The sequence below is a fragment of the Struthio camelus genome, chromosome 5 (assembly GCF_040807025.1).
Source record: "Struthio camelus isolate bStrCam1 chromosome 5, bStrCam1.hap1, whole genome shotgun sequence".
NCBI classification, from domain to species: domain Eukaryota; kingdom Metazoa; phylum Chordata; class Aves; order Struthioniformes; family Struthionidae; genus Struthio; species Struthio camelus.
Genome location: NC_090946.1, coordinates 78,130,151 through 78,149,219, shown reverse-complemented (window position 1 = coordinate 78,149,219; position 19,069 = coordinate 78,130,151). Strand labels below are relative to the sequence as shown.

The 19,069-nt window shown below is 41.5% G+C and overlaps 2 protein-coding genes across 18 annotated transcripts in view; one reads left to right on the top strand and one right to left on the bottom strand.

Moving 5' to 3' along the window:
* Positions 1-10,341: 10,341 nt before the first annotated feature.
* Positions 10,342-18,598, bottom strand: TIMM9 (translocase of inner mitochondrial membrane 9). Of its 2 annotated transcripts, XM_068947427.1 has the most exons (5): positions 18,361-18,586; positions 17,845-17,960; positions 14,104-14,172; positions 13,662-13,757; positions 10,342-10,892 (listed from the first exon to the last, which is right to left on the bottom strand). In XM_068947427.1, the coding sequence occupies exons 3-5, from the start codon at positions 14,140-14,142 to the stop codon at positions 10,758-10,760; spliced, it is 270 nt and encodes an 89-aa protein (XP_068803528.1). In that variant the 5' UTR covers positions 14,143-14,172; positions 17,845-17,960; positions 18,361-18,586; the 3' UTR covers positions 10,342-10,757. The 2 variants fall into 2 exon arrangements, with proteins under 2 accessions (XP_068803528.1, XP_068803527.1); XM_068947426.1 differs by lacking the exon at positions 17,845-17,960 and having other exon boundaries at positions 18,361-18,598.
* KIAA0586 (KIAA0586 ortholog) overlaps positions 18,597-19,069 on the top strand; it is a 75,158-nt gene continuing 74,685 nt past the window's right edge. For 9 of the 16 annotated variants that reach the window (XM_068947416.1, XM_068947421.1, XM_068947412.1 and 6 more), the window contains exon 1: positions 18,687-18,809. The gene's annotated coding sequence lies outside the window, so the exon portion shown is untranslated. Of the gene's footprint in view, positions 18,981-19,069 lie in introns of all 16 variants that reach the window. The other 7 variants (XM_068947417.1, XM_068947413.1, XM_068947423.1 and 4 more) reach the window with 4 other exon arrangements.

Here is a 19,069-nt window from a genome sequence, read left to right as displayed (position 1 = left end):
TAATCCTTTCACTTCTGCTTTGTTGACATAAAATTAATTCCAAAGTATCTTCCAATGCCTTGAATGTTTATGCTGTTGAGGGCAGAGTAATTATGATTACACTGGGAAAAAAAAAAAAAATGAAAGATTGGATATAGTGTTTGCAGGAGCAGTTAAAAATAAAGCACGCTCTTGGCAGTCTTCTCTCTTATTCTGCCTTTTAATCTTCTGTGGTTTTCTCAAAATTATATACTTTAGCTGAAGGTGAGCTAGGAGGGGAAAAATGCAAAGAATTACAGGATAAAAATCTGCTGTTAGAATTGTTAAAAAGAACAGTACTGTAAGAAAATTCAGACCTTTCCCCCACTTTCTGCAGTTTATACAAAGAGCTATCAGATCTCTGGCAGATACATTGCTTTAGACGATATTAGTGTGCGTCGGAAATTTGGAGAATGTATTTAACAGTAGTCAGAACACTTAGCATCTTGCGAATAGGTGGCTGCTTTTGTTTTTGATACTACTCAGTATTACCTTATATTAGCATAGTAAAAAGCCAATATAACCCCAACTTAAACATTTTGTATGCAAGGATATAAGGTGAGAAAAGATTAGTTTCTTTACTTGTTTTAGCTTTACTTTCCTTCCATAAAAGTGTATGCAACCTACTTATATACTAATGACTTTTTATTTTAACTTGAATGTATAAATTCCCAGTTAAATCTCTCCTTGTTTCTGTTTCCTCCATCAGATTGCTTGCATTTGAGAAACTTTCTCTTGCCTAATCAGTCTGAATAGATCACACAGGAGAAGCAAAGATGTTGGAACAACATTAATAAATCATTATTTCAACAGAAGTTAAACAGACTTTCAGTAACAGGAGTAAAAGAAAATTGTAACAAGGATAAAGAAAAGTGTGTATGTTCATGGAGTATAATATATTTGACTTTTGCAGGCAGAAGCAGAGACCTTTAATTTGAAGAACAGCAGTAGAGGAGAACAAGTGATGAAATCACTTCTTCACTGTTCATGGTATTTTGCACGTATCCCTTTTTTTTTTTTTTTTTTTCCTTTTAAGATGTATTAATAACATAATCTAGGCAACAGCTTTTTAAGGGTGGTATATACTCTTTTATTTTACCTGTAGGGAGGCCGCATAGTAATGACTACCAGAATTACACAGGATCGCTTTGGTGGAGAGCTGGAAAGAGAATCCGAATCTTAGGATTCTTGGTTTCTGTATCTCAATCAGACTGTCAAGCCTTCCACTCCTAGCCTTCTTTCTCCAAATATGTTTGTGAAGATGAAATTTTACACACACAAAAAAATGGTTGTCGAAGAGCATTTTATTAGAAGAATTTTTTTCCCTGGTAAAAATACTCTTGCATTTCTGAGGAGGCCAGATGGCTTTTCTGGACAACATTTATTTGAATCCTTTTACAGTAGTATGTCTAAGAAATGCTGTTTTAAGCAAACTTATGGGAGAGTTCGGTTTGATAGCTTGAAACAAATCTGATCAACCAACCCGAAGACAGATCGACAAGCTGAAACAAAAGATGAGTATTAGCAAAGTATGTTGAGCTGTTTACTTCACTAAGGCTCTTGTATTTTGCAGATTTTGTGCACTAAGGTTTTGGTTATTTTTAGATCTCCATACTCAGGATTTTATTCTTTGCTACAATACGCAGGATAAGGATTACCTCTGGAGATGTGCAGAATAGAGCAGCAAAGCAGTGGAACCTACGGGGATGCTGCCAGCGGCTGACTCACCAAAATTCCAGGGCCTGGAAAACGGACTGCAGCTAGCTCACACTCTCCTCTATTTATCAACCTATTGCTCTCAAGTTTTGAGGAAAATCTCTCATTCTGTCGTATTATCTTCCTTCAGACAGGAGGATTTTTGAAGGATGTTCTCTTAAATGCTGTGCTGGGAGAGTTTAAAATTATTCACCTGTATTAATTACCACCGATTAGCTGGCACTTATTGGTATATATTTATTTCCTTTAAAAATCTATGAGTTTCTAAAATTCAACAAGAATTTATTAGTCATCCACTGCTTTGGAAGAATATGTAAATTTAATTTTTCTTGTTAATGGTCTGAAAATGTGTTTGTTTTAATGTGGTTTGATGGTGGATTTTATGATTAGTCACGGGTCATGGGCAAATATTGTGTTGTCATTCAAAGAAAACTGAAAAGATAGGACAATCTTACTTGTGAAAGTGGACCATTCCTCATCGTTTCTTAAGATTAGGACTTTTCTGGCTTTTGTTTAAATTATCTCAGTCCTATTGATGGTGCTGCTCTTGCTCCTGAAGTGGCATCCTCCCATTTTCAGAGAAATCCTTTCCGTTTTGGAAGGGGGCTGTTCTGATAATTGATTCTACTTTAGGTTTGTGACTACCTGCATTTATATTTTTCGTACCCTTATGCTGTTGCTTGTCCTATACTAGCAGTTTCCAAAAGTGAAAAAGGTGGCTTTCCGGGGTTTTACGGCATTTGGCTTTAAAACACCAGTACAGCTCACTCATTGTGATAAAGGAAACATGAAGTATTGTAACTGTTATTTTCTTTCTTGATATTCCATTATTTACCAACAAAGAAAATCAACACTATAGCTCTTATCACAGCTGTGAAAAACTGCAGGTTGTTTATCAGTAGTGTGTTTGCTTATCTCTCATTCTGACTGAGCCTCGTTCTTGACAGAAAGAATTACTTCTTGTTGGCTATGTCTTTCTGTTTCCTTGCTCTTCAAAGTAACCTAACAGTATCGTTTCCATTCCAGCCCTGTCAGTTTCTTAAGATGTTTCTAAACTACTCTATTTCTAATCCCTCATCTGGGTACAACCTGATGTACCATGCCACATTTGCCATGATCCTGCCAGCTATGCCTGTTACGTAATAAGGGGTAAGATGTGGAATTTTTATGAAATACTTTTGTTACATCACACGAGGGCATTCTTTTTTTAAAATGATCCCCTAGACCTTTTTACATGTATGCACAGCTTAAAACCATATCCTGAGAATTACTTACCTTAGGGATTGGTAAGGCTTAAAACTATTTGGAAAAAAATAACAAAGCCCAAAGTCTTGATGCCTTCTGTTTACACTCTATTCTCCCACCATGCAAATGACCACCTTGTCTATATTGTTCACATGATTATTGACACACGCCAGGCACATAACCCTTCATTTAATCAACTCCTACATGTAGTATTGCTTTTTATGGTCCAGTTTCAGATTCTTTCATGATTGCCTGGTTTCATCTAGTCTCTTAAAATTTTCTCCATTGTTCATTCCTTTTCCTTTTTTTTCAGTTTATTGCACTGTAAATTTAATGACTCAAGCTTTTCTGCCTTTTCAGCTGTTGCCCTCCTGAGTTACTGTATACCTCTGGGGTAACACTGTGTGCTTCCTACAGCTACAGGTAAGTGGCACTTCTCCCACAGAAGTGAGTCGTGAGAGGAGCTGCGTTATCCGTGGTAAACACCATCTCTTCCAGCTCCTCTGGTGTCTGGCCATGTCAGGGTCACTTTTGTGCCCTGTCACAAGTTGCAGCATTTCAGTTCCCTGAGATGTTCTCCCTTTATGTATTTATGTCTTGAAGGCAGTAAAATGCTATAATAAACCTGTGTTTTGATGTTTTTCTTTTTTTCTTTCCACATGTATTAACTGCAGGAATTAAAAAGCCCCTGCTTTACCAGGAGCTGAGAAAGAAAATGCTCGGCTGTAGGAGGAGCGCATGGTTTCTCTCAGCTTGGAGCAGCGTCTTGCTTTGACTCCTCCAGCTTTGGCTAAGGGAGAGGGCCAAACGCGGGCCCTCTTGAGTCTCTTCTCTGGGCCTCACGGGGCTACTGAGCATGAGCAGTGGCGGGCGGGAGAGGACTGTTTATGGCTAGGTTAGTGACTGGGCCTCTCCTCCAGGCCCTGGCCTGGCCCCAGCCATTGCCTCAGGTTCACCCCTGGCTGGGGCCTTGGCCCCCAGTCTTGCCCCTGCCTTGGGTGCTGCTTCGGAGGGATGCAGGGAGCAGGCTGTGCCGCTGCCATCTCCGACAGAGGAGCTGGGGGCAGGAGCCGCACGCAGTGGGTTGAGGGACCTGAGAAGCGGCAGGAGCCGTGGCGGTGGTCCTGAGATGGGCCGGCGGTGGTGAGCAGGTACTGGGCTGCCTCAGTGGCTGAAGGGGTGAAGGGACCGTGCGGTAGAGCCCTGCCCTGGTGTGGAGTGGGAATACAGTCTCCCAAGGGATCACTTTCTGTCTCTGCTGCTGCAATGAATGTCACCTCCAAATGAGAGTCTGTTCATTAGCCCAGTGGCATCAAACTAATTTTAGGCAGGCTGTACGGTTGTTGCCCTCTCTTCCCCCCACCTGCATCTCTGTTCTGGGTCACTTCCCACACCTCTCTCAGGACTCCCTCTCCAGGACAGGGCATACTCCACCGTGGAGTGCCGCTGCAGTCTGGGGCCCACTCCCTTTCCACTCCCTTTTCCTTCCATCAGAGTTGGTTCCACCACTGAGCCTAACCTGATTTGCCTAGTCGAGGTGATAAACTCACCCTCTACTCTGAACCTTATTTTTTAGTTCTGTTGCCTTTCAGTTAGGAACCAGAGACTAAGCTTGTGGTCTCATTTTTATTCTGTCTTTGGCTGTATATTTCGTTATAGCATGAAAAGTTGAAGCTATTCAGGAGGAGGGGTAGGGCACACTCCAGAGTAAGCTGCATCATGGGAGTTAAAATATTCCACTAGGAGAGAAAACATGTGGATTAGGTTCCCTCCAGCACAAACAGGACTTTGACCTTGAATCTCCCATAGCCCAACACATTAATCACTGGGACAGCAGAATAACCTTCTGCATCTATAGTCCGTAGGTAGCAGGTGAGCCACAAGCATGCACACCAGCCAAGCTCGGTGGCAGAGTCCTACTGCATTTGGGCACAAGATCGTAGTGACTGCCATTGGAAGTTAGGCACATGATTAGATACAAAGCTAAGCACATACTGATGGACCTTCAGCAGAAACAGCACATACTGATGGACCTTCAGCAGACACATGAAGTTATGATTACATAGAGAAGGATGTTGCAATTGGATGGGCATTTTGTGATTACCAAGAGGGTGAGCTGCAGGCATTAAGTCCCCAGATAAAGCTTGCCTTTTTTCTAGTTTGTACCTTTAAACATCTTCTGCAAGGGACCCTTGTGAGCATCGATATTGAAAGTAATTTAAATGAAGCGTTAGTTAAAATTAATTATATCTCAGGTTAATGCTTGAAAGTCATGCTTTTGTGTCTAATACATGGTTGAGTCGAAACATAAGGCTTTGATTTAGCAAATTGATAAGCATTCCAGTAGCTCATCTTCAGGTTCACGAAGTTTTGACTAGGCAGAACAGACAGAAAAGTAGGTATGGCAAAGTGATTGTACGCTTAAGGTATAAGCACTTTTTATCTTTTCTACATCCAAAAGCTGGTGATTGTAGGAAAAAATTGTAACTGTGCCGGCTTTTGGAGACGTTCCCAGACTTCATAGTGGACTTCCATTCAGGCACTATCAAAATAAGGATTTTTGCCTTTCCAATTAAATGTCTTTGAGAATATAGCGTAATCTTGCTATGATGAAAGAATAGCTGCAACCTTTTGCCAGTACATGCTAATTAACACAAAGGGCATGAGGCACTGAAACACTTTCTATCAATGTAGCAAGTTAAAGATCATTCTCAACCCACAAGTCCTGTTGCCAATATCTTATGGGTTGCTATTTTCTAAATAACATGGTTTGAGCCATCAGGAAATGCAAACAGCTCACAAGGAAGCAGAAGGCAGTCAAAGGTCAGCAAAGCAAATTAACCTTTTGATAAAATTTTCACTGTTGCTCTTATGACATTTTGCATCAGCTCAATGCTTTAGTTGCATTGATACACTTTTACTTCCAAGCTAAAATGTATTTGTATCATCTTTCTTGGTTTACGTGCAAGTTACACCAGTTGCACAGATTGAAAGATGTTGGAAGAATGCAAGTGGTTTTTTCTCAATGGAATGGAGCTAGGACAGAACTGGTGATCTAAAGGTAAAAGCCAGTGACTCCATCCTTTGTGCAAAAAGCATAGCAACTATTTTCGACTTGAAGTAGCTTTGAAATGTTCATAATTAACAGCTACATCTGTAAACAAACTACAGTCACTAGAAGCACATAGCTCCTGCAGAAGTCATCGTGTTTGTTTGGTCAGCTCCGTTTCAGGGTAGCAGATGTCAGCTTGATGTTTGTACCTCCAAGTGACACGTTCCCATCCCACTATTTGTTTTGTGAGTGGGGGAGGGAGAGGCAGGGGGACGTGACATCTTTATAGATTTTAAGAGTGAATGTTTTCCCTGGATAACAGTGGGTTAAGAAGGTTTTAAAACTGAAGTCCAGAGAAACTGGGGAACCTAAAAGTGAGTAATTTATTAACTAACTCCCTCTAACACTTGCTTAACCTTTAGTACAGTAAATCTGTCTTAACAAATATTTAAACATCTTCCTGCCCCAAATCCCCAAGTACTGAAACATGAGGAAAACTGATTTTTCATCCTCCTCACCTCAGCCCCAGGAAACTTTGCCCAAAAGACATAAATGTTCTCCAGTCCCATCACTTAAACTCTTCAGCTCTTCTGAATTCAGCTGGCCTTTCTACTCTTTTTGCACATTAAGATACAATGGAAGATCATTTCAATTATGAGTTACCTTTAACGTTTAACAAAAAAGACTACTTTAACGAAAGCCGTAACACTTTAAAATGGGTACATTATTTACAAATGGGGCATAACATTTGTGGTCTAACTGTAGCAATCTGGACATCGTTACTATGTTAATCCATTAAAAAATACAGGACATTAGAGACTTGTTGCCTTATTTGGGCTCCTTTTTAGCCTTTACCATCTTAGGCCAAATTAGAGTTAGCTCTCAGGTATCTCCAAGGTAACAAGGCATGGGCTATGTGGGATAAAGCAGTCATATGGATAGTACAAAGCAGATAAATGAGACTATAGGAACCTATTTGCTTCTTCCACCTTTAAAGGGCATATGAACTGATTTTTGTGTCGAGCTGGGGCATCTTTAAAGAGCAGCAAGCAGAGCAGTGTCCAGCACAAGTGGCAGGCGCACTGCATTGTACAGCCTGCAATGCTGCGCTGCAGTCAGGGCTTGAATCGCTGAGAGTTAGAGTAGCAAGGAAAACAGCAAGGTGGGAAAGCATTTTCCAGACTGCTGTTGGAAGCAAAAAGCTAGAGAGAAGCTACTAACAACAAAGCATGTGGGCAGGCCTCCTGCCATGGCTGTTCTGCAGCCTTTCATCTTCAGTGCTATTTATGGCTGACTTACATGGTAATGAGGTTTCACCCCCTCCCTTTATTCTGCAAATGGCAGTAGTTGCAGTTGCCCAGTCAAAATATTTCGCAGGAAATACTTTTGTATCTTCTCCCTTGGAAGCATCAGAAAAGTGTTCTTGAAAATGCTCTTTAAACTCTTCTGGTGATTCCTGTCAAAAAAATTATATACATATATGTGTGTGTACATATACATATATACATACAAATATATATATATATATATAATGATCCCGATTGCCATGACTGTTTCTGTTTTCTCCAGTCTCCTTTATGCACCTGTTGTTTAGCATAACAAACGAAACTCTTCAAGGTTGGAGTAAGAATTTTTGCCACAATTATACAATTCCCAAGCAAGGGTCTACTGTTTTGTTTCCCGAGTTGTCAGCAGCTTGCAATTGAAAATAAAAGACAAACAAGACAAAACTCAGTACACCAGAACACTTTTCTAAAAGAGTACCAACTCGATCTATTGCAGCAGCCACAAGCAATTGAAAAAAAAAGTTATCAACAAAAATGGTAGTAGGGCTTTTTTCTCCTGCACTTGTCGGGGTTGCTGCAAAGCATGTAGGGGAAAATCATGAACCGCTGAAGAAATGTACACAATGTTCAGACTGCAAATCTTAAAATTATGATCTACGGAAGGGAAGTTAAAGTTTGGTTTTACTTTTAGTTTCCGTTGAGTCACCCAAATAATAAATTCATGTGGCTTTTCTGAAACAAAATTGTACGTAAACGTCTGAGTCTTTACATACTTCACTTTCTCAATTCTTGTTCCTCTTGAGCAGCTCTGCTCCTCTTTCAGACCTGGCCTATTATGGTGCAGGTACAAATGTTTCCTGAAGGCAAATAGTACCACAGCCTAGAACGAATGCACTTAAATTAATATAACCTACTTTGATGCTGCTCTGTCTATAATGTTACAATTAAAACTATAGCCTTCCAACAGCCATGGAAGCATCTTCCACCAGAGCAGCAGTAAGGGGATAGAGGCAGTTAATCCCACAACTGTTACGATTGACGTTGCTGCTGCTCCTTAGCATAATGCTCTAGAAATTTGTGTATGAACTCAAACTTTGCCAGTGCTCAATAAAATAAAAATCTCCAGCTACTATTGTATATTTATCCAATATATACAAATGGTTTTAAAAGGTCAATACTAAGACCAACAGTAGCATTTACTGCATTCTAAGAAGAGGACGTTATCTGCTTAAAATATTTTCCTTTAAGTCCTGATAAAGTTAACAAAAATTTAATTTTTGACTATATGAAACATTCTGCAGATATGTGTGTCTACTACCCTCTTGGGAGGGAAAAAAATTTTTTTTTTGCTTATATGCAACTTCTTGATCAAAAAAAGCTGAGATCTTTCAAAGGGGGATTATTAACATAAATATAACATTATGAAGCAATCTGTAAAATTACAATTAAAAAATTAGTTTCTTGCAAGGGACTAAAAGAAGAGCCTGGAACACATTGCTAACAATATTTCAGCATATGCAGGATCACATCAACTATTGCAGGTCTTGCAACACATGCTCCCAGCACCAGTGTACAAGATGCTTCTGCAGAGAACACCATCACACAACTCTTTCTTATACTCTCCTGTAGAGGAGTACATACTCTTATATTCTTTTGTGTAATCTTATAAAGAACTGTGCACTTTATACCTATTGGGCATGACTGTTTTAATCAGTAATATGAACACAATAAACCCAGTTAGTTTATTTTGGGCAAAAAACTATGGTTTGTACAGGATGTTGTTTTACAAATTAAGGTTTTGCATTCAGCTCATTTTAACAGTTGTCATTGATTTCCTACATTTTGGAATTTTGGTTCCAGAAGTAGTGCTGCAAGTGTAGCTGCGGCCATCAATGGGCAACTGTTTAAGCAATAGATGACCAGTAAAGAGCAACCTTTAACAGGAAGGACTATAAAAAGGGCGAATTAGGCTCTTTTTTGTTGCCTTTGTACCTAACAGCAGAACCTGGCAAATGACTTAAAACAACTCCATGTAGTCAGAAGTAGTCTCTTGCAGTCTCAAAGCATACATGCTAATCCAGATGTTCATTTCCATTTGTTCACTGTATTTTTAGTTAGAATTAAAATAAAATGTGCCTGTTAGCTACAGTGGTTGTTAACTGATGAAGTACATTTGGGTTTTTTTTTTTCGTTTTCTGTTTATTTTTTTTAACTCTGCACTTCCGAACACGACTATTTGATAATAAAATGGCAATGAACCATCATTCTACTGTACTAACAATCTGACTAGAGTTTCAGATATTAAGATCCTGTCAAAGGAATAGTTTCCTTTCTACACCAAAAACACAACACTGGTACAGTTAGTTTTCACAAACTTGTCTTCATACTCATCCAGCAGCAAAAAAGACATTGTCTTGTGCATACTTCACCCGTTCTGTTGACATTCATGCAATGAAAGGAGAAAATTGCCGACAAGCTTAATGTTACTGAAGAAATGCATTACATTTTCATCAGGCAATGAAGCTGGGTTTAGAGGACCTCCAGGGTCCCCCAAAAGAAACAGGGAGTGTGTAGAAGCTGCCTTGGGAGTAGGTGGGTGCTAATGATGCACTTGTATCACTTATGGACGACTTGGTGAAATATGAACCAAATATAACCTAGGGGTAAGCAGGTAGCTTCCCTGCCTTCCCCAGCTCTGTAGTTACAGCAGCTGTCTCACATTATCCTTGCCTTGATGCTGTCAGCACCACCGCGCAAGCGCTCTAGGAGACCAAGAACGAGCATGAGATTCTGAGGGGGCAGCTGGTAGCAAAAGAACTGAAGTTCTTCTTGAATGAAGAGAAATGACACAATCACACATCCCTAGCTGCTGAAACAGAGCCACTGTCTTTGATCTGTCTATCAGTAACTCAAAGCAGCAATGAATGAACAGGACTCTGCAGTAGGTGAGGACAAACAAAACTGCAGCAAACTTAAAACATGGCTCCAAAGAAGTGTCTTAAAAATGAATCTTTGGAAAGAACATACATACACCTGTATAGTTCCCATTTATTTTACTTGAATTAAATAAAAAAGGTGTCAAGACATTTATGTATGTACTTTTATATTACACTTTTTTGGCGTCTGAAATAGAGCAGAAGAAACAAAGTATAACCCTCCCACCTCCCTGAAATCGAAACATACCAGTCTGCGGGCCCTAGACAAGTTTGTATCAGCATTATTTGATTGTTCAAGAAAAAGGACCTCAGAAACAGACTCCACTACCAGTCAACCATTACTAACTTCTTGTGTAACCCTTCATGGTCTCCACCTTCCAAACAGCATCTAGAACTCTCTCTGGAGTTGCTGGACGTACATCCCGAGAGTAGAAAATCCAAAATGTGTTCTTGTCCAGTGAACACTGGCACTGCTTAAAAAGTCTGAACAGAGTACTCTCTTGTCTAACGAGGCTGGCCAAGCAGTCCTGCTTTAGCTGCCAGAGCTTCGTTCTGCTGAATATGGTACTCTTGAAATCGCATGGAGATCCTTTGTGTCATTTTTAAATACTTCTGTAGGCAGTGTTCTGAGCAGGTCATCTACAGGGAAAGGGAAACAGAAGAGTCCAAACAGTAATTAAAAAGATTCCAAGAATATGAACGAAAATATAATCATATACAGGCATATATGATTGGGTGACTATGTCTCATGTTATGTGTTTAGCCTCAAGCTCAGGGCCTAATTATACATACCCTCTTTGTGCATTGAGAAAGTTTAATTTCTGAGGGATCTCTGAGATGTCTTAATATTCACTCTCATAAAAAGTCTTCATGGAAAAAAGTCTTAAAACTAGCATATATTACCATTTCATCCTTGGACTCCTCCCATGAAATACATGGAGCATGAAGTAAAAAAAGCATTTTATTCTGCAGCAAATACAAAGTCTTTTACGTTAGTTTCCATTTCTTCAAATTCTGCTTACAAATACCTACTACTTTTGACAGCCAGATATGGTCTACTGTCTGCTTGCTCAGTTTACCCTTCTTCTGACCTTGCTCCAATGAGCTCTATCAGTCTAACAGTACCTGTTTGGTTAACCTTGACAAAAGCAACCAGAACACCTTCTGAAGTTCTACCAGTCAGCTAGACAGGGATAGAAATACCTGGGCCTATTTTGCAGGTTGAATTGTTTTTGTAATTTAGAGCTTTTTTTTTTTTTAATGTAAGTGTAGAGAAAGTTATTAGACCTATTTCTAAGCTGCAATTCTGCCTATCAGATATTCTGCAATCTGGTTCCAAACCTAGCTATCACTATTACCGTAAAGTTTCCAGATACAAAGAAAAGACAATCACTTTGCATGGTTATTGGCAAAAGAGGATTTGCTTTGATTATGCTCAGCACTAAGGGTTGTGAAAAGTAGAGGGACTGAAAGCAAACAAGACAAAAACCCTGCAACTAACCGCTCCCCCTTCTCTCTCATTGACCTGGCATCAGCTACAGTAAAACCTGTTAAGCAGGAGTTAAGTCTAAATAGGAAGCAAATTCTGTTGAATTTTGGAACTATCCCAAGTCCCTTCTCCCAGAGGGTGCGGTATTTGTGATATAGTGCCTTGGGAAGTCTAGACTTGCAATGGAGATTGTTGTAAGGAAAGAGGTCAGAGGCTGTTTTTCACAAATGTAGAATCTCACAGGCGATTCTTAGAGGTATTTGTCTAAATTATTTAATAAGAAACTACAGCTTCAAATAGGAACTTAGGAATTTCCATAGCAGATCAGACCAGTAGCCCATCTAGACCAGTATCCTGTTATCCTGTTTCCAACCGTGGCCAGAGCCAGATGCTTTGCAAGAAGCTCTGTAATGGATAATTATGTAACAAAGTTCCTGTAAGAAAGTTTATTCCTAGCCTCCACTGTTAACGGATGGCTCATGTCTTGTCCATTTGCAGATCGCAGCAGGGGAAGGGGGGAAAAAAAAAGCTGATTAGAATCTAAGACTATTCTTTTTTGCATCTAAACAACACCCTTCAAATGTAATTCCCCCTCATGAGGGTTCTTTGGTCTTGGAATCCAATTCGTCAACAAAAGACTACTTGAACCTGTATTTTTAATGAAATTCTAGTAACACTTAGGGTAGTAAAAGATCAAAGCGTAATCCTTTACTGGAAATCAAATGCCATCCCAGAAAGATAAAGAGGCTGTCCCCTTAACATTTCTGTCAGTTCTGTTAACAGAAACTCCTTGTATTGCTCAAGTAATTCAAAATGAACTGGTGGCAGAGGCAGGACCTTACCCAGAATGATTCTGACTACCTTGAATCAAGAAAAATTCCACTAGAATAGATGCAGAAAAGATCAGGAGAACAAAGAACCTGTCTTGGGAGGTGGGGGAAGAGCTTTGTTTAGTCCAGCAAAGCAAAAGCTGAACAGATACATGAGGGGCAGGGGAGTAAAATTCCTAGCAGGTAGAAAATGCTCAAGAGCTAGTTTAAATCTTCTTTGTTTTTCTGCCAGCATAGTTAAGCAAAAGCAGGATATTAGACTTTTAACCAACAAAATCATGAGATTATGAAACAGCCTCTCAACAGGGGAGGGGAGGTAAAAAACACGCAACTAATCTTACCTAGAGCGTAATCTTTGTTGCAAATGACTGTATGATGGAGCTCCCTGCAATGCAGAGGACTGGATTTAACAGCCAGGGCTTTGCAGACCTGTGTTTCTATGTTTCACAACAACGCAGGGTATGTGGGTATGTAGAAAAAGAAACGTTTCAATAGAATTCTACCTTCACAGAACTAGACTGCAGGTGGGCAACCTCCATGTCCCTAAAGATATTATCTATCAGAATTCTGACTGTCAAGGCACAAGAACCTCCACGGATAGCTCAGAAAACAAAATACACAGAATAGCAATAAGCGGCCAGTACTAACAGTGAGAAAAGGAAGGTTCCCTGTGTGTATGCTTAATGAAAAGACGACAAGACCTCAAGAAGTCCTAGTTCATACTTTCTAACTGGTGACCTAAGATATCAAAAGCATTTGGGGGAGATGGCGGAAGGATTGAGAGTTTTTCTTTTTGTTTGTTTGTTTTTCACAAATAGGCTGTTTAGGTGCAAAAAAGCCTATTTGTCATCACCTTTTGATATTTGTAGAGCAGCAAAACCACAGATAAGCTATTTCCCTCTCTTCCTCTAATTCACTTTGTCTCTCACTTGGAAGCTTTACACTGAACATCTATGCTCCACTCAAGACAGCTCCCTGGCTTTTTTAGCTAGTTGAAAGATCAAAACTTTCAAAAGTCACTTCTGAAATTTAAATGCTTTCTCTTTCCCATGAAAGGGAAAATCAAAAGTGCAGGAAACAGTTACATACCTCTTCTGGTTTAACCTCTCTGCTAGTGAAATCCTTCACGCAATCCAGGAAGCAGGTTTCTGTAAGTTTATTGTATGTTCCCAGAAACTCCTTGAACTATAAATACAAAGTGAACAGACAATCAACACATATATAAAAAATTCTGCATTAATTTTCTTTGTGCATAGCTGCACGTACCACCCAGTGACACTAATATTTAAAGAACAAGTCACTAGAAAAATTTGCTATTAGTTCAGTAGACTTCAGCATCTAGTGCTGTCATTGTTCAAATAAATCAGATGCTATTCGGTGTCTGTGGTCAAAAGTTTGCTAGAGAACTACTCTTACCTCAAGAGAGAACTTAGAGTACTTTTTGTCCTTCCTCATGCCCTGTGTCTTTTACTGTATGTGATGAAGTAATACAACATCTTCAAAGCCACCATCTGGGAATACAACATCTTACCTGCTTAATCTGATCAGATTCTGATATTTGTCCGGCCATATTCTATTGTCTATGACTCAGTTGCTTACTCTGAAGATAAAAAAGCACAGAAAGCATACGCATCAGCTACAATATTTTACGGCATGGAGTGGAATGGAATTTACATATTCTTTAAGTGTGTTTAAAAGCAATTTTGTTAGCAATCTTTCAAACCATCCACTTCAAGAAATGTATTAATTTGAAATATATTCAGTTAAAACAGCACCCAAGTTAGTTCCTGCCCAGATCCACCTGCAAACTGCTGTTCTTTTATCATTGCCTGCAAGCATTTCAAGCAGATAAAATGACCATGCGGGGTGGGGTGGGGGAGCAAAAAGTATTTAATAAATGCTTTTAAAGGCATAAAATAAAATTGGAGGAAAACAAGAAGCAAGTAATAACATTCTCTAGCCTTCTAGCTACCGTGACTTTTCAGTGTTATTTGAAACAACACTAAGGAAAAAAAAAAAAAGCAAGTGCAAAATGACAGCAGCTTTGAATAGCTGCAGCATTATAAGCCAAAGAGGATCAGAGAAACAGAGTTTCTGCATAGCTGCTTTCTCATCAAATGCTTAAAAAAAAAAACTAGAGTAAACGTTCTGGTTAATTAATATGGTGAATTAAATGTAAGGAATCATAAAGGAATGAGAAAACCCTTAAAGAAAGAAAAACAGACAAAGAAGAATGAAAGAACAAACAGCTAGGGACCCAAGAATTTAAGTAAACACCTTAAAGGAAAACTCACATTTGTAATCCAACACGGTAAACAAGTTAAGACTTGAGAGAGTATACCAGTAGGCTTCCTAGAGGAATACTGAAAGCTAGTCTTCCTTTCCCCTTAATTTACATATTATACAAGACCTGTCAGAGATGGTAACCCAAGTTAGTACTATACAGTCAAAAGAACAAGAGCCATCACTTTCAATCACCTCAACCTGCAGAAGAAAAACCAGCACTGGAGAGTAATCACTTTGCAAAAAAAGTTCATTTTGCCCTTTAGCAAAGGCAACTTATAATTAGTCTTGCATTATGCTTTTGTCAAATTTTGAGTATTTTTTCATGTTTTAGAAAGCTGAAGAAACTATTCCAGCCTTTTGGTGGTGTGGAGGGGAGAGCAAAAATAAGCCTTCTGAACAAGAACAAAAAGATATTAATAATTATTTCCACAGCAGAAAGAAAACTAAGACGCTAAGACTGCACTATGGAGCTCTCCCAAGCATGAACTCTTCCTCCTCCTCCCTTTCAGTAGCAGAGTAATTAGAACATATGGCTCTTAATGTTGAACTTTACAGCTACGTAGGAAGTCAAGTCAGGTAAGGGATGTAAAGAGCACAAGTGATTCTTGCACTTAAGACACCTCCCTCCCCCCTGAGCAAGAATTCCTCATGGATGGATAGATTACATGGCTTATTGCTTTAGGGAGAACCATATTCTTACTGTTACTCAGAAGAAACAAGGTATTATTCAGGTTAGTATAAAGCTCTAACTTGTTTCAAGAGAAGTGAAACACCAATGTCAACTGGGAAAATAACTAGTGAAAACGGATCGCAACGCCACTCTCATTTCTCTCCATTATAAGAAAAGTCAGTGACAGTTCTACAAAGTCAGTTCAAGTAGATTATTAAACAGAGTGTTAAAACCCACAGAGAACAGAAAAGACTTTTGTCCTCTCCCAAGTATAAAAAGCTAAAAGCCTCAACTCCCATCAGTGCCATTTTCTCACACTCCGTATTTTGTTTCATTGTTTTTGTTTATCACAAACCTGATGTTTTGTTCTTCTATCACTAGCTCGGTAAGCTTAAAATTGCAGATTTATAGAGCTACCGTTCCACAAAGCTTTTGCACCTGCACTTGGGAAATAGCTCCAATTTAAAACAGCACAGTGGCACTATCTGATTTTATGTGTCTGAAGCAAAATGTCTGAGGCACCAGTCCCTCCCCAGGTAATTTACACTTTCCATACAGAAGGCAATGAAATTATACAGCTCTACTGCACATCCTCCCTAGCTACAAATCATGCCCAGTTGGCCTTAACTTCCAAAATGTGCTAGCTGAATGCTCCTGGAAACGTGCAAATCTGTTTTATTCTTACAATATGTTAACAACAAATATTTCAAGTTTATTTGTTTTTTGTCTCTCTCCCCCCCAGCCTGTGAAAGGAGGAAAAGGAAAAAAAAAAAAAAAAAAGAAGAAAAGTGATAGAAGAACCTCTACAAGGCTGGCACCTTGACTAACACACCATATAGCTTCTTAGGGAGCTGCTCAAACAATCCCAGCAGGCTTCAGGTTTAAGCCTCAGCCCTACATAGCCTAGATTACTTCCCTCTGGGCTAAACGTAGTTTGAAAATTAGGCATTGCAGTTTTTAATACAAGACATGCTAAAGGAAGTAGATAGCTCTGAATACACCACAGCAGCAACGACAGTGGGTGATTATGTGAGCAGGCCACATGGACTGGACATACTGGATCACCAGGATTATTATTACTGTCCCACTGGGTGGCTATCTCCATCTTATCCACGCTTAACAGATGTGAGTTCTTACAGATGAAACATGCACTGTAAACTTAAATGAGAAAGTTCTTTTCAGTGATGTAAAAAACATTAGTGCCTATTACCTAATCTTAAGTCAGTGGTATCCTTTCCCACAAAAGCTGAACAGGCCCTTTAAGGTTTTTTTTTCCTTTTTGCAAGAAGCCAAATAAGTTGTACACCCCTCACCTCCAGAGGTGGGTAGGAGGGGAAACATACTACCCAAGTGTTTCTGCCCTTTTGTGCCAGGGATAAAGAAGAAGAAAAATACCAAGTTAAAGAAATGAGTTAAGATACAACAGCCAGGACTTGTAGAAAAAGTTCTTTTTTTATAGTAGAGATTCGCTAGGCTAGAACTTGATTGATTTCATATTAAAAACAACAACAAAAAAGACAACGTTTGAAGCATTCTTTTACTGAAGCTAATCAAATTGCAAATACAGGACAAACCGGCAGGCAGCTAAGCTAACCCCCTAAAAATCAGGGCAGGACGTAATTACCCACAGGACGCGGGAAGTTAAGCGTTAATGTGTAACCCTCTCCTCTAACATGCAGGCCGCCAAACAGGCAGCAAGGGACGGCTTCCCCGCGCCCTCTCCTGTCGGAAAGGCAGAGTGCAAGCCAGCATCCTTCCTGGACCAGGTTCACCTGTTCTACTTTAAGGCAGCATATTTGCAATGCGGTTATACAAAGCTCCTCTTCTCAGGCTACAAGCTATGCTCAGCGTTCGGGCGCACGTGATCAGATGAGAAAAGGATGAGATAAAAGGGGGCTTGATAACCAAATGCACTCGGTGCACAGGTTACGCTGCATTATCTCACGTCAGAGGGCTAGACTCTGCTCTGGAGAAAAGAAAAAAATCAATGGTAGGAAGATCTGCTGACACCAAAAGTGAGTGAACAAGTTGGAAATTAGACATCCCGAGAGTCTCTTGAACCGACTGAATACATGCAAGGAGATCTTCTGTCTTGAGAAAAAATACATTATTTTTTCCATAAATGGCATCCTATTAAAGTTAAATTAGGCCTGGCCAATATTTGCGATCTGCTGAGGTCAAACCTGAGGTGGAATAGCCGGAGCTGAAGCAATTTCAGCTGAACTCTGTCTCTCACTTCTTTCTTTTTCTTTTTTTTTTTTTTTAAATACTACATCCTTTGGTTCTCCCCTCCAAGGGCACCTTGAGTTTCTTTGCCTTAGGAGATGCTCCTCAGGCCAAGCTCCAACCCAGCAGACAGACAAGCACACACCAGGCCTGTGCACCTTTACCTCAACTCCGTTCTGAATTAAGGACGATTCGCCCAGAAAAACCTAGATTTGAACACGCCACCTTTCAGTTTTAACACCAGCGCAGCGCTAACACAGGGCGCATCCCAAGTCACCCGCACCTCTGGCTTGCGCCGGGCAAAACCCACCCAACGGACGGCTGCTTCGTTACCGACGTGACACGTTTTGGGGGCCTCTTCTGCCCGGCTCCACCTGCCCCGCCGCCCGTATCTCGCGGCGCCGCCTTTAACGGCCGGCGAGGCCGTAACGGCCGCCGGGAGCCCGGCCGCGCTCGGGGCAAGGCCGCCGGGGCTCCCTCGCGAAGGGGCCGTTGGGGGGCGGCGGCCGTTGGGCGGCACGCGGCGCCTTACCCCCCTCCCGCCCCGTCTCCTCAGAGCCCCGCACCACCCCCCCCCCGCGGCACGCGCCGCCCGCGCGCACTCACCCGCGCCGTCACCGAGCCCGGGCCACGCGGGGCAGGCAGGGCGGGGGGCAAGAATGAAGGCGCGACCCGGCAAACAACAGCACTTTCGGCCCCGCCGATTCGCCGCCCAGCCCACCCCCTCCACCGCTGCCGGCTGCGCGGCGAATCGGCGGGTGCGGAAGCAGGAGGCAGCTTTACCCTCCTCCCCGACGCGAGAGCAGCGCTCTAAAGCTCCCCCCCCACTCTCTTCCTGCTTGCCGTAGCGCCTGGTCTGTAGCGGGAAGAGTCGCTTTGCGTGTTCCACCCCGGACGCTATTGAGGAGCGGACCAGGCGTGGGCGCGAGCGGCGCCGTTGCCATGGCAGCGGGCGCTCCCGGCGCGGAGCGGTGCGGAGCCGGGCCAGGCCGCGGCGGGGCCCGGGTGGCGTGCGGGGGACCGCGGCGCTGTTGCCGGGGCGGGAAGACCCGCGGGTGCGTGCCTGTAGCGCCGGGCCCGCCGAGGCGGGAGATGGGCTGTCCCCTCGGCGAGGGCCCGGGCGCGGCGGGGCTCCAGCTGCCTGCGAAATGGCGGCTGGGAGCCGGTTTGCTTCCTGCTGCCTAAACTCTATTCGCGCTTGGCCCGCGCTTGCTGTTTCCTTAATCGTAGGTTCTAGCGTTGTGGGCGCCTCGCACCTAAGCGGTTCGGGAGCATTGCTCAGTGGCTGTTTTTATAATAACGTTGTTTTTAAAAC

Bases quoted from the DNA above. Each gene is read 5' to 3' on its own strand.
- TIMM9 (XM_068947426.1), bottom strand. From the start codon at position 14,142: ATGGCCGGACAAATATCAGAATCTGATCAGATTAAGCAG. The intron at 13,758-14,103 runs GTAAGATGTTGT...TTGTATTTATAG, and splicing joins AATCTGATCAGATTAAGCAG to TTCAAGGAGTTTCTGGGAAC. The intron at 10,893-13,661 runs GTATGTAACTGT...CTTTCCCTGTAG, and splicing joins GAGAGGTTAAACCAGAAGAG to ATGACCTGCTCAGAACACTG.